The sequence below is a fragment of the Acytostelium subglobosum genome, assembly GCF_000787575.1.
Source record: "Acytostelium subglobosum LB1 DNA, scaffold: scaffold6, whole genome shotgun sequence".
In the NCBI taxonomy this organism is placed as follows: Eukaryota; Evosea; class Eumycetozoa; order Acytosteliales; family Acytosteliaceae; genus Acytostelium; species Acytostelium subglobosum.
Genome location: NW_012236532.1, coordinates 1,170,101 through 1,191,850, shown reverse-complemented (window position 1 = coordinate 1,191,850; position 21,750 = coordinate 1,170,101). Strand labels below are relative to the sequence as shown.

Here is a 21,750-nt window from a genome sequence, read left to right as displayed (position 1 = left end):
ATTCAAATGGAGTTGTTTGACCTACAACAATCACTAAACAGAAAGAAAAGGCCCTCTAAACTATTGATGAATTCAATAGACGTGTCTGAGCGATCATCAACCAACAAGTCCGACGTTCCCAAGGAGCGTGTTGCCAAGAAACCCAGGCAAGGCATGATTGGACGTGCTGCCAAGGCCAAACTAGAAAGGCAGACACGAATCTTAGGCAAGAAGAAAGAGAAGTACAAGCAGCTCTCTGATCAAGATGTATGTCATCATTCATTCATTCATTCATTCATCGTTGTGCTCGCTCACTCACTCTCTCGATCACTCAATCACATAATAGCAACAAAAGTTTAGCCTTGACTACATCTTTAAGTCAATAGAGATGCCTCAGAGGACGTTGATGGACCAGGTGTATGGCATGAACCCAATGATGAGCCTGTACCCATATCAACAGAGTAGTTTGGCAAAGATGCTTCAAAGAGAGACATCTCCAAAGATGATCGACAATGCATTATACGTTGCAACAACAGATAATCCTGTCAAGTACAGGAACATACTCGATGTTAATCATATAGTTGATCAGATGCCACAAGTTGAGGATGTTCGAGGTGGTATACTATGCGAGGAGATGGGTACTGGCAAGACTGTTATATGCATTGGTATGTGAGGGGCTAGATGGCTGGTGGGCTGTCAAGATTGATGTGACTAACATGTACAACAACATGATGATGCAGCATTGGTACTCTCAACACTTGGTAGTCAGGCACAACCACCTCAATGGATGTTAGATGGAGTCGGAAGTTCAACAGTTCATGAACCACCAATGGCCAGCACTGTCGACAACTATGGCGAAMCCTCTACCTCCAATCGACTTGGACAACGTTGTCGCGCCCAACATTGAACCAAACGAGATGATGGATGTTGCACCTCAACCTTTGGCTCAGTCACATGTTGGCGGTGTGCCATCTTTGTACTTCTTATGTGCGCGACGACTCAAGACCAGTGGACTACCTTATCAAACATTTGGTCTACCAAGCAACATGACAGAGTTTATCGAATTGGTGCCCAATAGGACAATGACCATCGTCAATGAACAGTTGTCAACCAGGGTCAATCGATACTTTAGGAACATCATCATGTCGTCATCAACATTGATCATTGTACCTTCAAGTATCCTGCAACAATGGGCTCATGAGATCATGAGGCATCCCACCCTGACATTGGTGACAATATCAAGCAATGATGATATACCACATGCCCACCAGTTGGCCGGCTACCACATCGTACTGTTGTCACACTCTGTCTTGTCGTCAATGCAACAATATCGCTCAAATGACCCTATCCTTGGTGTATACTGGCTGCGCGTCATTGTGGACGAAGGACATGTCGTTGGCAACTCCAACACGAAGTTGACATCGGTCGCTCGCTCGATCTATGCCGAGCGACGATGGGTTTGCTCGGGAACGCCCATCTCTTCGTCGGTGCTTGATAGCGAGTTGTCCAACTTTGGATCGATCGTCAAGTTCCTCCATCTCCAGCCCTTTAACAAGTCGGATGTCTGGAAGCGTTTGGTGGCGTCGCCAATCAGACAGTTCAAAACGGCAGGCATCGACACGCTGTGTTCCATGATCAACAGAGTATCGGTGCGCACGCCCATCGACACCATCTATCGCGACATCAAGATACCGACGTTGACCATCAACAAGGTGTACATCAAGCCCACGAAAGAGGAGACGATCAAGTACAATGAGATCGTGTGCCAGGTGCAGACCAACTTGCTCGCATCGCAGTATGAGGGTCCAGACTCTCTGTTCTCGTCGAACAATCAACGCTTTGCCATGGAGGTGTACACAACGCTGAGGAAGGCATGTATATTCACTGAAGGGCTGTCCGAGGACCAACGCATAGTCTGCAAGGAGGCCATCATCTCTGCATTGATGCTCGATGACTCTGTCATACCAAGGAGTGACAAGCTCAAACTAGTTTCAATCTACAAGTTCATGGAATCTATATCACAGTTCAGACATGTCGTCAACCAGCAGGTAACTAATGTTGATGGGGCTCAGATTCCTCCTCAACAGGTGTCGCCAACATCAACATCCCCAGTCAGGGTCAGGACTGTTCGATTCAACGATGACGTTCAAGTCAAAGAGATACCAAACAACAACAACAACAACAACAATAACAACAACAACAACAACAACAACAGCACCACAAACAACAACAGCAACAACAACTCAACAGTGTTGGGAATAAGGACAACAAACAATCCAACGAATGATGTACCGCAGAAGAGGAAGGAAGACTTTGTGTCGTCCAAGTTGAAGTACTTGGTGGAGAGGATCCAACAGATTGATGGCAAGATCATCGTGTTTAGCCAGTTCAACGAGGTGATCTATGATATCATCTTCACATTCAAACAAGAGTTGCCCAACCTCAAGTTCCTGGTCTACTACACGCACGTCACACAAAGAGAGCGATCCAGTGCCATCATGACATTCCAGTCCAACAAGGACATCAAGGTGATTGTGATGAACACTGATCTGGCAGCGTATGGCATCAACTTGACAATGGCCACACACATCCTCATCGTCGATCCCATCACCAGTTGGACAAAGGAGCGACAGGCCATCAAGAGAGCGCATCGTATCGGTCAGCAACATCCCGTCACTGTCGAGAAGTTATTGATCAAGGGTACAGTCGAGGAGATCATCGATAGGAATACAGACAAAGGTAGTAACATCAACAATGGCAACAATGGCAACAATGGCAACGACAACAACAATATGGCATCGTCATCAGTATCGATTGAACAAGAGGACTTCTTCAAGGTTGAACAAGAGTTTCTGTTCCAGGATGAAAGGAAGGAGGAACAAGGCAAGCAGATTAGGAATGTACTGAGGGATATACAGACACTACCATCAAAGCATTTGAGAGCCATCACTGATCAAGAGTATGAGCAGTATGTTGACACCATGTTGAAGTCAAAGTCCACTACACAACCAAGTTCATAAACATTGTCATTTGAATACAATATGGATGATAGTAGTCGTCAAGTTACAATCATGTCATCTGGTTGTCAATCGAAGACCATCTCAAACTCTTGATTGACAAGTTCGCATTGTTGTTGTTGTGTTGGCAACTCTGAGACAATTGTTAGCTTGAACATCGTTTAGATCGATCTCTAACAACAAGGTCTGAACAATTGATATCCATCCTCAATGAGTGAGGTGACCTGCACCAGTGTGTTTATTTAATACAACAATCAATCTTATTGACCTCAGTAGATTGGTGTTCTCTTGTTGGACAGAGGTCATCTGATCATCCTCGATACTGTCTCAAACTCTCTTCTTCTTGTTTATTGCTTGTCGTTCCTTGTATTGTTTGATTATTGATTGAATCGGTGCATTGGTCTTGTAGTTTGAACATGATGCCACACCTTTAAGTTGGAAGGTTGCTCCAATGTCCAAGAGATGTAGTAACATCACAATATCATTCTTCTTTATCAAATCAATTGTATACAATGGTAGTAATACTGACTTGATTCCTGCTCCGACCTCCTCACTCGCATGCTTGAGTAAACAATCCAATATTGGTCTGCCATCTTTACGATCCACAATCGCTGTCTTCAAATCACTATATATAGATGAGTTGTTGGAGAAGTCCATCTTTAGAGGTTCCATTCCAAGTAAGATGGCCAGTTGCTCCAAGTTGCCCTTCACAATGGCCAAACCATGATATTTCTCAAACTTGGTAGTGATCAAACATCGATGATTGTTGTAGAGGTGAGTGAGAAGTTGGGTCTGATTAGATTTGATTGCCTGTTCAAACATTAATGAGACATGTACATCCAATGATTTAGTCCCGTTGGATGATGATCGTTGAACATACTCAATGGCCATGTCTGCCATAATAGTGTCACCAATTTGACCAATTCGCTCGAGGTATGATGTTGATATTGAAGTGTGATGATCCATCAGCCATTTGAACATGTCATAATCTGGACGCCCATCCATTGTCAGCTCAAACAAGTATTCACTACTGTCAAATTGCCTGAGTCCATAGATGAGTTGGACAATGTCATGTTGGTGAAGCATCACAGCAAGTTGAATTTGTAGATTGTGATTGATCAATAATGGTGACTTGTCGAGAACATACTCCAAGTGTTTGACATCAATGAACAATGGTGTGAACTTGACGATCTTGTTGCGGTCGGACACCAGGAATTCGAGCATGTCCATCGAGCCTTCGAATATCGATTGACCATTGGGTGCTTTGTCTAACTGAATATTGTGATCGTTGAACATCATGAGCACTTCCAGTTTGAGTGAGCTGTTGTGTGATGTCATGAACACAGGGTTGAGTAGATTATCACTTTTGCGGTAATTGCCGAGGTCTTGGAACAAAGACTCAAGCTCTGGTTTGGATGCCATAAATTGAACTAGTAGTTGGGCTTGGGCCAGAGTGCCATGCTCGACTATGCAGCAGATCAATGAAACATCATGATATTTAACGGATGCCAAGAATGGAATGAGTGCCAGATCTCCACTTGACAGGTAATCGTTCAACATCCGAATAATGATCTTGTACGCATTGTCATACTGATGGTTTATAAAGAGTAGGAACTTGATCATCTCCAATCGGAACTTGTCATCACATGTGTCCACGCTGTCTCTGTTGTCATATGACAATGCAATCATTCTCCAGGCATCCTCTTTGGACTTGTTAAGTGCTTCCGTGGCCTGTTGGTCAGTGATAAGTTGTCGGTTTATGAGCTTGAATTGGATAAATCGCTCAAATAGTGTCATGTGTTTCTCCAGTGATGAATTGTGGTGAGAGAGTATGTCGCCTATCAAGTAATCACGACTCTGTTTGGGCAATTCATTGATATTGAGGTTTGGAAACAAGTCATCAATTAGACTTTGATCGCCAGTCTCTAGGATAGCGACCCTGTGCTGTGGCAGGAGTGATCGGGCAAGCTCTGAGACTTGAGTTGAGACTGATACTGTTTCCAATGTGGATGAAGATGATGATAATGATGAGTCGGGTACTCCCGTCACAAATCTGATCAATTCGCTCGAACGAGACACGATGATCCAGGTGATAAACTCGGTTTCTTTGGCGAATGAGGATACCAAGTTTGGATAATCTAGGAGGAATTTGATCATCTTGACACTCTTGGCTACAACAGAGGAATATAGTATTGTTTCCAAGTTAAATTTGTTGATCTTTAACTTTAACTCGACTGGATGTGTTTGATCGAACAATGTCTGTGCGATGTGAACGTTTCCACTTTTGATTGCCCATCCTAGGATGAATTCATGATCAAAGCAGCTTTGAAATCGAGTGTAGAACAAGTCGAATGTATCATTATCCATATAGTTGCGGGTCAATATATCATCTAGATCACCAAACTCTGGTTGATCGAGGTGTAGGCCACGTTTGATTCTGTCGCGCAACAGACCATAATGTCCATTCAACACAATTTCTCTACAGTTGGTCCAATGTCCATATTTGATTTTGTTAAACAAAAATGTGGTCCAATCTGGTGAGTACACGTTCTTTACTCTATTAATAACTGATCTACGAAAATGATCATCATGTATCTTATGGACTTGATACAAAATAGACTTGACCAATATTCTATTTTTGAATACAGACATAACAACTTTAGTTGTATCTATATCACTCATATTTGTTATTTTGTGTATTAACATATTTGTTTTTATTATTTCAACAATCAAATAATAAAAACATCTGTAATGCTGCAGTCCTCCTAGGAACAAACTTTTGTCGTCCATCATAAAAAGACAAGTTCGAACTCCGATTGGTCAACCACACATGAAGTCCCTAGTACACACTTATATTTATATTTACAAATAATACACGTTCAGGGAGGTGTTGAGACGAGTGCAGGAGGTGGAACATGCGGCGGCCTCGGGCCAGATCAGCTTTATTGACCACATCTATCGAACGTCGCCACAGTATATAGAAGTGACTGCCTCCTTTTGCGCAGCTGGAGCTGGCCAGATGGAGGTGATCAAGTACCTCCACGGGATCGATCACATTGACGACACCCCGCTCTTTAGCGAAGGCACAATGTTTCACGCAGCACTCGGTGGCCAGATGGAGGTGTTGCTCTTCCTGCACAATTGTCGAACGGAAGGGTGCACCACCAACACCATGGACCACGCAGCAAAGATGGGTCATCTGGACATCGTGCAGTTCCTTCACGCGAATCGCACAGAGGGGTGTACAGACGACGCCTTGGTCTTTGCGGCGCGGAGCTGCCATCTTGACATTGTCAAGTTCCTCTATGACAATCGAAGCGAAGGTTGTGTTTGGCGAGCATATGCCTATGCGTGTGATAGCTCTGACAATCGTGATGTCTGCGAATATCTCTCTGATCTTCCATGTAGAGAGCATTGTCCTCATTGCCACAACAGCCATGACATGGAGCTCTTCTATCAGTTCGTAGATGAGATGCACCGACTAGATCATCTACCGGATTAAGTTAACTCTCTATCGTCATCATAAAGGGACGGACAACCAGATATTCCTTTTCAAACTGGACAAGAATGTTGGAGGCATTCCAACAACAGTAACAGCAACAACAGCTGTCAGTCATCTTGTCAGCCAATAAACAGTCGACTGCCTGACAGGCATGAATGGCCATGCGTCAACATAGTCAACGTGTCATGTCTTGATTGTTGTGGCAGTTGTAGTCAATGTTGTGGAGTTAGAGATGCACGCTTCGTTGGGGATGTTTGGCGTTGACTGTGTGGTCGGGGCAGCTCTCCGAAGCCATGGCACGTGATATCACATCACTCCTATCCCTGCGCGACTGCTGTTTCTGTTGCTGTTGCTATTGTCAAAGTCCACTACACAACTAAGTTCATAAACATTGTTGTCATGATTATGTCGACCAGCGAGTTCGTGTGAGTTACAATCTGATAGTTTGATTGGGAAAAACGACAAAGTTGAAGATTGATTGATTGAACAGATAATCATCATTCATTGTACATACATATACTACATACAACAAACAAACAACATATAAGATGTCAACAACAAACAAACAACAACAAGAACTTGCAGTTCCAGGTTTCTTCCCAGCTGTCACTTCAGAATGTAAAGAGGTTGCAGCAAAGTTCTTCATCTGCATAGAGAAGTCGATGGTGTCTCACAATGACGAGGTATGAATAGTCAAGTTGTCATAGAAGTATGATTTGTATGTACGTGTCAACAACTAACTAAACATCATTATCATCAATCAATCAATCAATCAATCATTTGTTTGAATATAGGATATTGATGCACCAAGAAGAGGTTTAAGATACTGCGAGAAACAACTGATAGATTATACTGTATGCATGGAGCAGTCATTGGCAAAGGGATCACCAAATATACATTGATCAAGTACATATATAATATATACAAATACAAAGTAACTTGAAGTTAGCAAGAGAAGAGAGATGCGGAAATGAGGCAGATTCAGTTGAGTGGATGAAATTAAATGAAATGACCAAGAAGTGAGTGAAAATGAGTCACTTTGGGGCTGGTGAAGATGAACTTGCACTCTTGAAGGGGCTTAATTAAGTCATTTGATTGATTGATCTACATACTTATAATATATATATATTAACTGTATACATACATATAAAACATAATAATAAGAGATGGAGATAGACAATAATAGCAATAACAACGATAACAATAACAATAACAATAATAATAATAACAATGCAACACCAATGACAACTACAACATCTGGCAATGATGATTTATATAAATTATCAAGGGAGTTGAGAGGTCATGAGAAGGATGTTCGAGCTGTTATAGCACTATATGATGGTAGGATAGTGTCTGGTTCGAGAGACAACACTGTACGCGTATGGGATATCTTCAAGTCACAGAATCAAGAGGCTACATCTATTGTGTTGCATGCTCATCAACACTTTGTTGGCGCACTCACTCAACTGAAACCAAACGAGTTGCTCCAACAGAGATTGTTTGCCTCTGGTGGCAACGACAAGATGATCTGTGTCTGGGACAAGAATGCTGTGCCCCGTGGTGACAGCGGCATTCCCTCTGGCTCGCCCATCCTCATGCTTCTCGGACACACCGACTCAGTGTCCACTCTCGGCACCACCCACGACGGACTGTTGATCTCTGGCAGTTGGGATAAGTAAGTGGCACCATCCATCATCTCATCAATGTACTACATGTTACTAACACGTTGAAATAGGTCTGTAAGAGTATGGGACAACAATGATTGTGTGTGTACATTGGAGAAACATGAGGCTGCTGTGTGGAGCGTGTTGGGCCTCCCTAATGGAGACATTGTCAGTGCCTCAGCCGACAAGAAGATCATTATTTGGAAGCGTGTGCAGAATGACACCAAGATACAGTTCATTCAGTACAAGGTGTTGACCAAGCACACTGACTGCGTGCGCGCCCTCTCGCTTATCCCCGAAGTCGGCTTCATATCGGCCGCCAACGATGGCAGCTTGATCGTGTGGACATTCGACGGTGAACCCCTGCAGGAGATGACCGGCCATCAGGCTTACGTCTACGGCGTGGTCTACATCCCCAACTATGGCTACGTGTCGTGCAGTGAGGACCGTTCAATCAAGGTGTGGAAGGACGGAGCTTGCCACCAGACCCTTGCCCATCCATCGGGCGTGTGGTCGTGCGCGGTGCTGCTCAACGGCGACTTGGTCAGTGGCTGCGCTGATGGCGTGGTCCGTGTGTGGACACGCAATCCCACCCGTGTAGCTTCCGGTGCCGCCATCGAGAACTACCTGCAGTCAGTGGCCGCTCAGGAGATCTCGTCAGACAACGTCGGAGACATCAAGCTCAACGAGCTACCGGAAGCAGCCGACGCCCTGCTCGCACCCGGCAAGAAGGACGGTGAGATGAAGGTGGTTCGCTCAGGCAAGACGGCTGAGGCGCACCAGTGGTCGGCTGCCGATCAGCGCTGGATCAAGATTGGCGACGTCATTGACTCCAACGCCTCCAAGTCCAAGGCACTTCTAGACGGCAAGGAGTATGACTATGTGTTTGATATCGACGTCAACGAGGGCACAATGTACAAGATTGGCTACAACAATGGCGAGAACCCTTGGACTGTGGCGCAGGAGTTCCTCTGGAAGAACGATCTGGATCAGTCGTGGCTGGAGGAGATCACAAAGTTCCTCGTGCGCAATGCCAACGCGCCAAGCAACATGACCCTGGGTGCAGCCCAGCCCACATACTCGGACCCATTCACAGGAGGCAGTCGATACGTGCCTGGCAGCGCACCCACTCACCAACCAGCGAGCACACCATCCTTTGCCGAGATACAGCCAAACAACTACATACCCCAAGGCGTCTACACTTACTTTGACGCTGCCAACAGCGACAGTCTCGCCCCCAAGGCACTGGAGTACAGTCAGCAGCTCGCCGCCGACACCGCCACAAAGGCATTGTCATTGGACCTCGAGGAGAGGGAGGACGTCGTCTTTAAGAACATCCTTTCCACGCTCAAAGACACTTCAAGATATCACTCATCGACCTTTAGCGACGTACAGTACAAGACCCTGCTCAAGATGTTGAAGTGGCCAGTCGACAAGATCCTGCCATTGCTCGATGTTCTCCGCACGCTGATGCTGCACTCTGGCGCCTCAAGAACCTTTGACCAGATGATTAACATGAAGCAGTTCAACGTCGTGCAAGCCCTGTTGAACCTGCCAGCCACGGCTTCAGACATCAACAACCAGATGTTGATTGCCAAGGTCTTCTGCAACATGATCCGACACGAGAACATGAGACAACACGTTTACAACTATATGCCAGCCATCCTTGACCGCCTACATCCATTCTACGAGACTGTTAGCAACAGCAATGCTACCTTTGTTACCTCATACTCTACACTTTTGTTAAAGTATGTTAATGTTGATGTCGGCATTGATGTATGATGATACTAACCTCTATTCATTCAATCTATCAATCAAATAGCCTATCAGTGTTGACTGTATATAAGAAGGACTTTATTGCCAAGGAGAACGTGGACAAGTTGATCAACTGTGTGTCAGCGATGATTGTCAAGGAGCAGACCAATGCTGATGTGGTCTTTAGATTGGTGATTGCCTTGGGCAGTATATTGATCACATTCAGACAACACAAAGTGAAGAATGGCAAAGAGATCGAATCAATCATCCAAAAGAGCAGCGCAACCAATGCCAAGCTCCAGGAGACCAGCACACTGGCTATCAAATTGTTGCAATAAAGTAAAGCTCGTCTGTGGAACCATACCATTTAAACGAATGTGTGTACAATGTATTATTATTGTGGATTGTGTACAATGTATTATTGTGGATTGATCAACCGACAAACCGTTTAAGGAGTGCCCCATTGATCTCGTTGGCAACAAGTAGTGCAAGTCCTTGGAATTCACCAAGCTCGAGATTGGTAAACGCTTCAAAGTTGACATGTGAAAGGAGTTCCAAACATTCTCTCACATTCATCAACCCATTGCCATTAGTCACTGCCAGGTGACCTGGTGCTGGCTTGATAGGTGAACATATATCAATGATCATTGATGTATCTGGAATTGTCTCGTCATTGTCCACAATGCCAGTATCGTCATCATCAACATGGACACGCTTCTTTGATGTGGTGGACTTCTTCTTTGGTGATGTGTATAAATGGTTGAGTGCTTTTGATGATGATGAGGATGATGATGACGATGATGATGATGGTGTTGATGTTGCTGATGACGATGATGTATCTGTTGATTTTGTTGATGATGTGATGTTGTTAGGACACGTTGTCTCTTGACAACTTTGTTGTCCTTTGTGATGCCATTTCCATGATCTGAAGGAGCAGCAACATCCACCTTTGATGATGAGACAGTCGCGACTGTTGTTGTCTTGTTCGTATGATTCGAGACAACTCCATTAAAGTCTTTGGACCAAAGGAAGGGTGGGTAAGAGTGTTAGCAATCATACCGCCAAAGGGGAGCAGGACACTTACAAGATGGAATCATATTGATTTCCGGTAAAAGTTGGAGTGAGTCGTGGAAGGAACCGAGAGTGGCCGGTGGTAGTTTGGTGTGTGAGTGGTCAGTGTCGTTGTCTTGGTCGGCAAGGTTGTCTGGCAGATTGATTGATGATACTCTCTTGCGCACGGCAACCAACGTCGACCAAAGTTCCGGCTTGTAGCGCAGTCTCTTTTGCGCGCCAAACACTCCATTCCAAAAGTCCAGCGTCTTTTCAGCAATCAATGATTGTTTGGAGAGGAATGCGCAGGACAGCATATCGCTCATCGCATCGAGCACTGCATCGCCTTGATCGTACTTGGTGCCAATCACTCGCGTGGCACTCTCAAGCAGTGCGCACCATAGCTGATTGAGTGACTTCTTGTATGAGGCCAGCAACTCTTTCAAGTCCTGGGAGAGCGATGAGCCCGATGGCTCTGGTCCAATCGTCTTGAGAAGTGATGTAAGTGCGCCACTCAACTGAGTGCACAAGCCTACCAACACCTTGGCACTGGGCATCTTCTTGACAACCTGCGCCAGAGCCGCGAGCAACTGCTGAGTCGATGTTGCCTGGGTCCCAGACGAAGCCTCCAGCAAGCTATTGACAAATGTGAACACTGATGCATGGCCACTTGAGCCACTCGATGCGTCAAGGTCCATTGACGCGTCGTTTGATCGCCTGCTGACGGCAGGCGGTGCCAGTGATATATCAAGTGTTTGGAGGGCGATGGCGACAACGCCCAAGGTTGTCTCGAGGTTGGAGACGTGTTTCCACTTGGTGCTCGACTCTATCGATGACAAAAGTTGCTCGACGAATGGATTCAGCGATGTTCTAATAGAGACGGCACGGTGGAATGATTGGAACAATGACTTCCACGTGATCAATACCTTGTCGCGCATCTCACCATCCCTATAATCACACATTGACAGCTGTCTAAGTGGCCAGGTCAATATAGCCTTGAAATTAGACAATGACTTGGTGTTCAGCAATGGCGTCGATAACAATTGATGAGACTTGTCGATAGAGTGTTGGGTAGTTGTTGCTAAAGGTGTGGCGGCGGTGGTGGTGAGGAGTATGAGTGAGTGGAATCATTCCAGGAGTGATCAATAATATTTACCATTCTGTATCCAGATGAGAAGTACAAGCTCCATGTTTGATGGAGTCGGACAAGAGTGTGAGAGGTATTCCCCGATTGTTTCAAGGATTGAGTGTATCTTTTGGACGAGGTCTGGTGAGTTGGAACAAGAGAATTGTACAATATCATTGATGGTTGGTATGATGAATTGGTCCATCTTCTTGCTGCTCACTTGTAATCCAGTGCCAACAATATTAATCAAAATGAAGTCAAAGGGAGACAGTTGTTGCTGCTGGTCGACTACATCCTTGGTCACCTTGATGTCGCTGGAGAACAATACCGACTTTGGCAACAATTGGATAGTGAGTTGGTGCAATGTCTTGATGAATTGCATCTCGTATAGTGTCATCGATGTTGCCTGCGAACCACCCAACACCCGACTGCCAATGGTCTCCAACGCTTTGAGAACAAGCTGGATCAGCTGTGGGTAGTGTGCGTCCTTGTGATCGACATTGGCCACGCGCTCCAACAGCGCGTTCCACAGGTCCGAGCGCTCTTTGAGGTAGTTGGGCTGTTGCTGTTTCTGCGAGGTGGACGAGTCGAGTGATGTGTCCAGGGACACGTCGCCAGGGTTGTCCTGCTCCTCATCCTCGCCCTTCAATGTCAGCACATTGACAAAGGTCTTGAGGTTCTGGAGCAGCCACTGACCGCTCAGCTCGGGCAGCGGTTTGATCGAGCAATGGTATTGCTCTTTGAGATGCTCGCGATATGATGTGGCCAGATTCTCCTTGAGCAGCAGACACACCATCAGACTGAAGCAACATCGATGGAATTGAGCATCCTCAATCAGACTTTGAATGATCGTTGTGAATACAGAACCAAACATATTCACGAGGTTCGTTGGGCCGATGCTATCCAACAAATGAAGCCACGTTATCAAACAACTGGCCTTTGAGTTTGCGTCATTGTCCTTCTTGAATCCAACACTCAATGGCATTACAATCAGATTCAATCTCTTGGCAATCAACAACGAATGTCCACTCAATGCATCAATCAAGTATCTCCACGACTGATATGTTTGTGATCTGATCATATCATCACTACCATGAATGAAGGATTTCTTGTTGGGTGTGTTAGGGCGAGGGTTGAGAGTTAGAGCGAGGGTTCCTGGATCATTGACATACCTCTGGAAGCTTGAGGAAGCTGTTGATCAGATTGTTGGTGAATAGTGCCTCGCCAATGAAGTAGATATAGTATCCCCATACTTTGATGGCAGTTACCTCTCTTCCATTGTCATTGATTTGATTGAGTCTTTCAATTATATCAATGTGGCACTCAACCAATCTCTTTGTCAATTGTTCATTCTTTGTGTTTGTCGATGTCCATGTTGTGATCGTGGCACGTATAATCTGTTCAGCCTTTTCAAAGCATCTATGTTGGGTTTGGTGTTAGCTCAATCATGTTGTTGTTGGCGCACGTGTGTACTTACGCCCTGGCGAGGTCTGATGATGCGCCACTTGATGATTGACTGGTAATGTCATTGTCGAGCAGTTTGTCAAGGAGTGAGGGTATCCAGAGATGTGCAAGGGGTGCGAATAGTTGTGGATTCTGTACATTTATCTTGGAGAATGATACCAATACCTCATGTTCAATTGTCTTTGAATTATAAGGTGTCTTCTCCAATATAGTACATAACGTCTGTGCTAACTTTGGACTGTCTGGACCCTTTGGAAACGACTGTGATGACAAACACCAAATAGCATAGTTACAAATATTCTATTTCCATTAGTTGATTGATCAAATGAGTTAGTGATTGAGTGATTGGAATTATTCCAGGATTGAGTGTGTGAGTGATTGTTGGAATGATTCCACTCCAGAGTGATGATCAATCATACCTTCTTCTTTGTAATCTGTATTGTATTATCGAGTAGGGTTGATATATCTCTGATCTGGCTGTCTGAGAGTAGTGCTACTATCTGTTGACTGAATAGGAAGTAGCCAAGACTACGCAATGAATGAATGGCCAGCTGATCATTGCCCTGTTGATTGTTTGAGAATGATATATTGTGATGAAACACTTTGATGAATGCCGTTACATTGGCACTCTGCTTGAGGAATGGTGGCAACTCCTCATTCTCCACGCACTCCTTCAGATGAGTGATCAGTGTCGTGAAGCATGTCTCCACCTCCTTGACCTGCACTGTCCTCCTGTTGGCAATTGATGCCTCCAGTGATTTCAACAACTGGTCCATGTTGATTGAATATATATATATATATATATGTATTGTGTGTTGTTGGTATATCTATGATTAAGACGATTGGACCGATTGATCAATCACATACAATGACATCCATTTCAAGGAAGTGAGCAATTTAAACATTTTGGCGCCAAGTTTAAACTTCACACTTGGCGCACTAGTTCATTCAGTCACTTCATCTCGCGAATCAATAAACACTTACTACATGTACACATATACATCATAGACACATATACATATACATATATAATACACAATGGCAACATCGACAAAGATAATTAGACCTCCCGAACCCTGGGTATCTAAATAGTATGCTAACTTCAACCTCGCCACAACCTCAACATCAACACAATACTAACTTTACCAACTATGTAGTAGGCCAAAGACTGTAGATGACGTATCACATCAAGATGAGGTTGTAAAGGCATTGAAGAGATCATTAGAAACAGGCAATGTATGTGACAGATTAAGGCGATGGTCAATTGATTGAATGAATGATGGATACTAATGAATGAATGAATATAGCTACCTCATCTATTGTTCTATGGACCACCAGGTACAGGAAAGACATCAACTGTCTTGGCAGTGGCAATGGACTTGTACGGTCCAGAGTTGTATAAGGACCGTGTACTTGAGTTGAATGCTTCGGATGAACGTGGTATCGAAGTGGTCAGAACAAAGATTAAGAGCTTTGCAAGCTTCACAGTCAATCAGCAGGCGACAGTAAACGGACGACCGGCTGCATCATTCAAGCTGATCATCCTGGACGAGGCCGACTCAATGACGCACGACGCTCAGGCCGCACTACGTCGCACCATCGAGAACACCTCAAAGACCACAAGGTTCTGTCTGCTCTGCAACTACATCACAAGGATCATCGAGCCACTGTCGTCTAGATGCGCCAAGTTCAGATTCAGATCGCTGGACGACACGGCAATGACTGAGCGACTGACAATGATCGCCGACAAGGAGGGCATGCGACCACTCTCCGATCCCGTCCTCAAGGCCATCCAACAAGTGTCCGATGGTGATCTTCGAAAGGCCATCACCTACCTTCAATCAGTCTATCGTTTCTACGGCAAGGACAAAGTACTAACGCCAGACACTATATTCAACATTTCAGGAGTAAGTACACGATCAGGCCATGGTCCTCTGGCCACTCACTCACTCAATTACTTCCTATCAATCACATTGACAGACTGTCCCCAACGAACTGATCGATGGACTGTTCAAGACATGTTTGTCTGGATCATATGAGAAGCTGGAGAAGAATGTACAGAGGATCATTGCGAATGGATATCCAGCGGCACAGATCCTATCACAGTTGTTTGATTATGTCGTGGCAACACCTGTCGCCACAAACAAGCAAAAGGCGATGATAACCATCAAGATGGGATCGGTTGACAGGAACCTAATCGATGGCTCGGAAGAGTTCCTTCAACTACTCGACGCAGCCTCCTACATCATGAACCAAATGACAAATCAATAACATTGTCTTGTTGTATCTTGGGACGCGTACTAGTCGTCATCTGACGACGATGATTAACATTTATTCAATCAATCAATCAATCAACAGTTGGAAGTCCTCGCTCTTTGACTCCAAACAGGCCAGCACCTAACTTGGTCAGTGGGAATGGGTCACTGAATGACGCCAGGATGTTGGACACGACTGCAGCTCTACTCTTGTATCTGTCATTGGACACGGTGGATGTCGGATAGATCTTGATGAATTGGGCCATGCGAGGGTTGGACGAGGTGTTGTTGAAAGATCCATGAGGCATGCGCTGGTCCCAGATCACCATTGATCCCTTGCGCATGGAGATGCGCTTGGCAAACTTGAACAATGGGTCCTTTGTCTGCCAGTTCCACGACGGCTGGCTATACTCTGGCTTCTTTGTGTTGAAGTAGTCGACAAAGTGATTCATGAAGCCTGGCACGACAACGTAGCCACCATCCTCCTCGTGGTTCTCGAGCAGATTCAGCACGGCTTGCAGTTGACGGCCGTCATGCTGACTTGGCTGGTTGTTCTCCTGTATAAACTCGCCAAGTCGGTCGTATCGCAGTCGATCCAGCTCCTGGCGACACATCGAACCGTCGCCCATCCAGTTGAATGGATTCATGTCCAAATGCACATTGCTCTTGGTTGACCACTCGGGCTTGCCCAGCGCGACACCCGGTGTGTTGACTGTGGGACGGAAGAAGCAGCAACGGTCATTGTTGACCATCAGGTCTGGGTTCTTCAGCAGCTCGGCAAACACTCGGTATACGCGGGGGTTCTGGCGGTTCATCAGGAACTGCCTAGTGAAGATGGGTGGTCGCGACGGGCTGCCATACTGCATGATCGACTCTTCAGTTGGGAAGTGGTCCCAAGTCGACCGGTCGTTGCGCTTGAATCTCGGAGACTTGCTCTCGATTATATCAAATATCTCTGATACGGTGCGATCACAGTCGTCTCCTGTGAGCACATCGCGTACAACTACAAAGCCGAAGCGATTAAAGAACTCTTGTGGATTATTCTGTACATTGTTGCCGGCTGCCACCATTGCAGTCTCATCAAACTGATCCAGTGAGAATGACCAACTGTATCCATCACCATCCTTTGGTACCTGATACTGTGTCAGTACATTGTAATCAAACTGTGGCTGCTGTTGTATCTCTTGTTGCTTCTGTTGTTGTCCTTTCATTATTATTATACACTGAGTAATTGTTATTATTATTATATTACTATACTATATACATATATTTATCATATCAATATTGCTTTGACAAGATGTCTGGATATATCCATGATCAATCATTCGTCAAACACACAGTGTTGTGTGAACTTGATCGATCACACGGAAATTTCACTGAAAGGAATCCAAGTGTTTTCTCATCATATCATTCAAACATATATCTTAACCAATGATCATTCCGGGGATTGACGAGATCTTGCCCTTGGTCCTGATCTGTTTGGGCTTCTTCCAGTTCTTCTTGTTGATTGCCACTTCATAGTTGGAATTCTCAAACACCGTCTCCTTGGTGATTGTGCAACTCAGGTTACTTGTCTGATCAAACTTGGCATTTGTAAAGTCACAATGTGCAATATCGCAATGTGAGAAGTCACATCCATAAAGTATTGCACCAATAAACTTGCTTCCTTTCAGATCAGAGCATGCAAAGCTCGTGTTGGACAAGTTGGAACTAATGAATAGTATGTCTGTCAGCGACTCTGTTGGTCGATCGAATGTATGTACTTGACTTACTTTGAGAAGTTGGTACAATATGCTTGGCATTCATATAGTTGATTATCTGTGAAGATGGCATTGGTAACCTTGGCTCGATTGAATACACAGTTCGATCCAATACAGGAGTCTACGGATGAAAACTCAAGATTGCATCCACTGAATGAAGCTTGATTGATTGTTGCCATCTTAAATATTGTCCTGGAGAGATTGGAATAGTTGAACAGGGCACAACTCAGATCGAGTCCCGTGAAGTTGAGTCGACTCATCCAAATTCCTTGAAGACGAGGATAGTCGTAGCACCTGGTGATGGATGTAAGTTATTCAATCAAACACTTGGTTGAAGGACCAGATCACACTTACGAGTTGATGATGTTTATGATATCACATCTGGTCATCTCGGGCTCGTCTTGGATCAATTGGACTAGTGGCTTGATGTTGAAGAATTCTGCCTCTTCGAGAAGTGCCTTGGTGTTGACGCCAATGGGTGCGTTGTAACGACTGGTGCGCAGGTAGTCAAGTAGACAACCAAAGTAGGTTGGGTTCCTATCAATGAATATGACCTCCTCCTTCTGTATCTGTTTGATCTGCATCTCGACCACACGACATAATATGCTCTGAGGACATTTGAATACTGTTGCCAAAGATGTGGCAAATAGTGTTCCACCAACATTGAAGTTGACTGGCGTTGTCTTGTCGATGGAGACACCGGCAACTGTGATCATATTGTTTGAAAMCGACGCCAGAATGTATATTGAACACGCTGCCTGACGAGCTGCTAAGGTCATCATCTTGTTGACGAACGCTAGTTGTTGAGCTGGGAGGCAGAGTGACTGTCATCAATCTTGAATGTCTGATTGAATGCACCAGCAACTCTGATTCCTCATCGAATACCATCCAGTATTGCGGCGGCAGTCTTTGTATTACTACCACCATTACTATTGTTGCCATTGGTAGTGTTGTTGAGGATGCCGTTTGATTTCTTTTCCAAGGCCAGCCTGTACACTGCTCCTAAGTGGACTGGTTTGAATTTCAATTGGTATTGGCTTTCTTTGGCTACGCAGTGGCACTGAGGATCCGGTATCATCATCATCGTCATCATCACTTCCATCGGAATTAGTTGCCAACTCTTTACTATTACTATTGATCGAACCATGTGAATATGGAGTCATATTTGAAGTTGTTGATCTATCCCTTAGACTACTGTTTCCACTTGTAATACCGCCAGTAGATAACAATGGAGTATTTGTACTATTTGGAGTACCATCACTAACTGATGACGATTGATCACTAAAGTGCAACTTGAACAAGTTGTCCCTACTTAACGATCTCAAAGATCCAACATTCTTCATATTATTGTTTGGGTGTTGTCTTCCAATACTCTCCATCCTTTACTAACTATCTATCTATACTATCTTATCTTGTTGTTATATATCTTATCACTATGACTATTGACTATGATACAACTACTACTGCTACGACTTGGCAAGTAGTAATCGCGTGTCCACCCCATAACACAACATCATCATTCTCGCCATGAGTGATTCAATTCAAGATGTGATGCGAGGGAGAGAGAGAACAGTGTGTTATGTGTGTTCTAGAGAAGAGGACAGATTATAATAATAAGGAGGTGTGTGGTGTCGCTTGTTTGATCAATGAATTACCTTGTTGTTGCAAGTATGAAGGTCTTGGAATAGACCATCTTTACATGTTTGTAACCTTGCAATTCATTTCACACCGTTCATTATTTACTCTTCATCAAACTTTGAAAAGATAATAATACTTATTATTATTATTTGTTTGATCACAAAGATTATCTGTATTGATTGCCCATTATCTAAATGTGTTGTGCAAATTTGAAACAATTGTGGTTGCGATCTTCAAAGTCTCTGTTCCTTTGTGCGCAAATCAATAAGTGCCTTATCTAAAGTTAGAAATAGAGATAGAATAGATATATAATTAACTGATGACGATGATGATGTTAACAAAACAAAGATTGATATCAAGATTATTTTCTGTTCAATCTTCATCATCATTGTCTACTGGATGTTATGCATCAATCACATCTACTTCATCACAACATAAAACAAAGTACTCTTTCAATGATTATAAAGCAGAACATAACAAAGCATTGAAGAATAAGGTCGATTATTGGGGTGATAAGGCAAACTACATTGATTGGTAAGATGTCCACTTGTCAAGATTGGTCGATTGATTGATTGAGTATACTTACACTCATTACCTTTACCTTGACCAAAGGAATAAGAAGTATGATAATGTATTGGCGGGAACAGCTGAGAATCCTTTGTGGTTCGAAGGTGGACAACTCAATATAAGTTATAATGCATTGGATAGACATGTGAATAATAATGAAGGAAATAGGATGGCATTGATCCATGAGACTCCAATGTTCAACAAGACCACAACATATACTTATAGCGAACTGCATGAGCAGGTTTGCTTGGCAGCTGCCGCACTGGCCAATCTAGGCGTGGTCAGTGGTGATCGAGTCGTTATCTACATGCCAACAATCCCACAAGCTGTAATGGCAATGCTGGCTTGCGCCAGACTTGGCGCAACACATTCAGTCGTGTTTGGCGGCTTCGCAGCACCACAGTTGGCATCAAGGATCGAACATTGCAAACCTAAAGTGGTCATTTGCTCAGACTTTGGTGTCGAGGGCAAGAAGATCATCCCCTACACGCCACTCCTAAGGGAGGCCTTGGCATCCATCAAATACAAACCCGAACATGTCATTGTGTATGAGCGAAAGGATGTCACTCCCGGTAACATGGTCATACCAAATATTAATGGCGCGTTGGATTGGAGCTCATTAATGCGCTCGGCACAACCAATGAAGGACCACACAGTCGTGGACTCATCACATCCATTGTACATTCTCTACACATCTGGCACCACTGGAAACCCCAAGGGAATTGTCAGGAGCACAGGAGGCTACGCTGTTGCCCTGGCACATGTAATGGGTGCTTGCTACGACTGTGGCCCTGGCGACACATTCTTTGCCACTAGCGATGTTGGTTGGGTCGTGGCTCACACTTTGTCCGTCTACGGACCATTGATCAGAGGCATGACATCAGTCATCTATGAAGGCAAACCAATACTCCCCGACTCTGGAGTATTTTGGAGAATGGTCCAGGATCACAACATCAAGTCGATGTTCACAGCGCCCACCGCCGCCCGCGCCATCCAACGTGAGGATCCAGACGGAAAGATGGCTGCCAAGTACGACCTGTCGTCACTCAAGTCGATATGGATGGGAGGCGAGCGAGGCGACCCCACAACCCTGAAGTACATTGCCAATGCCACAAAGGCACCGGTCTATGACAACTACTGGCAGACCGAGTCTGGATGGGCAATGATATCAAACTGTCGTGGAGCTATCCCTGTGCGCTATGGCGCTGCTGGTATGCCCGTGCTTGGATCGGACTTCCACGTCATTGATCCGGCCACCGGAAAAAGAATGTCCGATGGCAATATGGGAGAGGTGCTTGCGCCACTTCCCCTGCCCCCCGGCTACTGTACCGAGCTGTACAATAACAAGGAGGGATACAAGAAGGCGTACCTCACCATTCCAGGATTCTATCGTACTGGCGACGCAGGCTATGAGGACCGCGACGGTTACATTCATATCATGACTCGAGTCGACGACATTATCAACACGAGTGGTCACAGGATATCAACTGCATCGATCGAGGAGGTGTTGTACACCAATCCAAACATTGTCGAGTGTGCAGTTGTTGGAGCAAACGATAGTGTTAAGGGCGAGATGCCCTTTGCATTTGTCGTTCTCAAGCCTGGCTTGGCGTTCAATGAGGCCCTGGAGAAAGAGATCATGCAGATGGTCAGACAAAAGGTTGGCGCATTTGCATCACTCAAACATGCTCTGGCGGTGGACCGACTGCCCAAGACCAGATCGGGCAAGATAGTTCGCAACATCCTCAAGGCTATCTCCAATGACCATGAGCACTACTCTGTGCCGCCAACCATCGAGGACGACGCTGTTCCCAAAGAGATTGAGGCTCAGTACAAGAAGTTCAAGGCATCACTGGATAGATCATAAGGAAGACCTCCCAAACAAACAGATGTACAACAAATACAAACCGACATGGAACAGTTCCAAATATTGATATAAACGTTGTTTGTTTATTTGAAATTATAGGCGAGAG

General features: G+C 44.8%; 11 protein-coding genes across 11 annotated transcripts; 6 read left to right on the top strand and 5 right to left on the bottom strand.

Moving 5' to 3' along the window:
• Positions 1-66: 66 nt before the first annotated feature.
• On the top strand, positions 67-652 carry SAMD00019534_038160 (hypothetical protein; the record flags this gene model as incomplete). The annotated part of the gene is made up of 2 exons (XM_012904708.1): positions 67-246; positions 326-652. The coding sequence occupies 2 exons, from the start codon at positions 67-69 to the stop codon at positions 650-652; spliced, it is 507 nt and encodes a 168-aa protein (XP_012760162.1).
• A 247-nt stretch (positions 653-899) lies between these two features.
• Positions 900-2,999, top strand: SAMD00019534_038150 (hypothetical protein; the record flags this gene model as incomplete). The annotated part of the gene is made up of 1 exon (XM_012904707.1): positions 900-2,999. One exon carries the CDS (start codon positions 900-902, stop codon positions 2,997-2,999), a length of 2,100 nt encoding a protein of 699 aa, XP_012760161.1.
• A 746-nt stretch (positions 3,000-3,745) lies between these two features.
• Positions 3,746-4,793, bottom strand: SAMD00019534_038140 (hypothetical protein; the record flags this gene model as incomplete). Its single annotated transcript, XM_012904706.1, has 2 exons — positions 3,746-3,806; positions 3,877-4,793. The coding sequence occupies 2 exons, from the start codon at positions 4,791-4,793 to the stop codon at positions 3,746-3,748; spliced, it is 978 nt and encodes a 325-aa protein (XP_012760160.1).
• Positions 4,794-5,858: 1,065 nt separating this feature from the next.
• SAMD00019534_038130 (hypothetical protein) lies at positions 5,859-6,435 on the bottom strand (the record flags this gene model as incomplete). The annotated part of the gene is made up of 2 exons (XM_012904705.1): positions 5,859-5,951; positions 6,034-6,435. The coding sequence occupies 2 exons, from the start codon at positions 6,433-6,435 to the stop codon at positions 5,859-5,861; spliced, it is 495 nt and encodes a 164-aa protein (XP_012760159.1).
• Positions 6,436-7,046: 611 nt separating this feature from the next.
• Positions 7,047-7,400, top strand: SAMD00019534_038120 (hypothetical protein; the record flags this gene model as incomplete). The annotated part of the gene is made up of 2 exons (XM_012904704.1): positions 7,047-7,181; positions 7,293-7,400. 2 exons carry the CDS (start codon positions 7,047-7,049, stop codon positions 7,398-7,400), a joined length of 243 nt encoding a protein of 80 aa, XP_012760158.1.
• A 264-nt stretch (positions 7,401-7,664) lies between these two features.
• Positions 7,665-10,255, top strand: SAMD00019534_038110 (hypothetical protein; the record flags this gene model as incomplete). The annotated part of the gene is made up of 3 exons (XM_012904703.1): positions 7,665-8,173; positions 8,234-9,910; positions 9,985-10,255. 3 exons carry the CDS (start codon positions 7,665-7,667, stop codon positions 10,253-10,255), a joined length of 2,457 nt encoding a protein of 818 aa, XP_012760157.1.
• A 94-nt stretch (positions 10,256-10,349) lies between these two features.
• On the bottom strand, positions 10,350-14,333 carry SAMD00019534_038100 (hypothetical protein; the record flags this gene model as incomplete). The annotated part of the gene is made up of 6 exons (XM_012904702.1): positions 10,350-10,756; positions 11,002-12,048; positions 12,124-13,150; positions 13,266-13,512; positions 13,571-13,857; positions 13,977-14,333. The coding sequence occupies 6 exons, from the start codon at positions 14,331-14,333 to the stop codon at positions 10,350-10,352; spliced, it is 3,372 nt and encodes a 1,123-aa protein (XP_012760156.1).
• Positions 14,334-14,595: 262 nt separating this feature from the next.
• SAMD00019534_038090 (hypothetical protein) lies at positions 14,596-15,828 on the top strand (the record flags this gene model as incomplete). Its single annotated transcript, XM_012904701.1, has 4 exons — positions 14,596-14,648; positions 14,715-14,793; positions 14,865-15,464; positions 15,538-15,828. 4 exons carry the CDS (start codon positions 14,596-14,598, stop codon positions 15,826-15,828), a joined length of 1,023 nt encoding a protein of 340 aa, XP_012760155.1.
• Positions 15,829-15,904: 76 nt separating this feature from the next.
• Positions 15,905-17,023, bottom strand: SAMD00019534_038080 (hypothetical protein; the record flags this gene model as incomplete). The annotated part of the gene is made up of 1 exon (XM_012904700.1): positions 15,905-17,023. The coding sequence occupies one exon, from the start codon at positions 17,021-17,023 to the stop codon at positions 15,905-15,907; it is 1,119 nt and encodes a 372-aa protein (XP_012760154.1).
• Positions 17,024-17,236: 213 nt separating this feature from the next.
• SAMD00019534_038070 (hypothetical protein) lies at positions 17,237-18,288 on the bottom strand (the record flags this gene model as incomplete). Its single annotated transcript, XM_012904699.1, has 3 exons — positions 17,237-17,522; positions 17,585-17,866; positions 17,927-18,288. 3 exons carry the CDS (start codon positions 18,286-18,288, stop codon positions 17,237-17,239), a joined length of 930 nt encoding a protein of 309 aa, XP_012760153.1.
• Positions 18,289-19,820: 1,532 nt separating this feature from the next.
• Positions 19,821-21,638, top strand: SAMD00019534_038060 (hypothetical protein; the record flags this gene model as incomplete). Its single annotated transcript, XM_012904698.1, has 1 exon — positions 19,821-21,638. A coding segment is annotated over one exon (1,818 nt), but the record flags the coding sequence as incomplete, so codon positions are not given.
• Between the last annotated feature and the right edge of the window lie 112 nt (positions 21,639-21,750).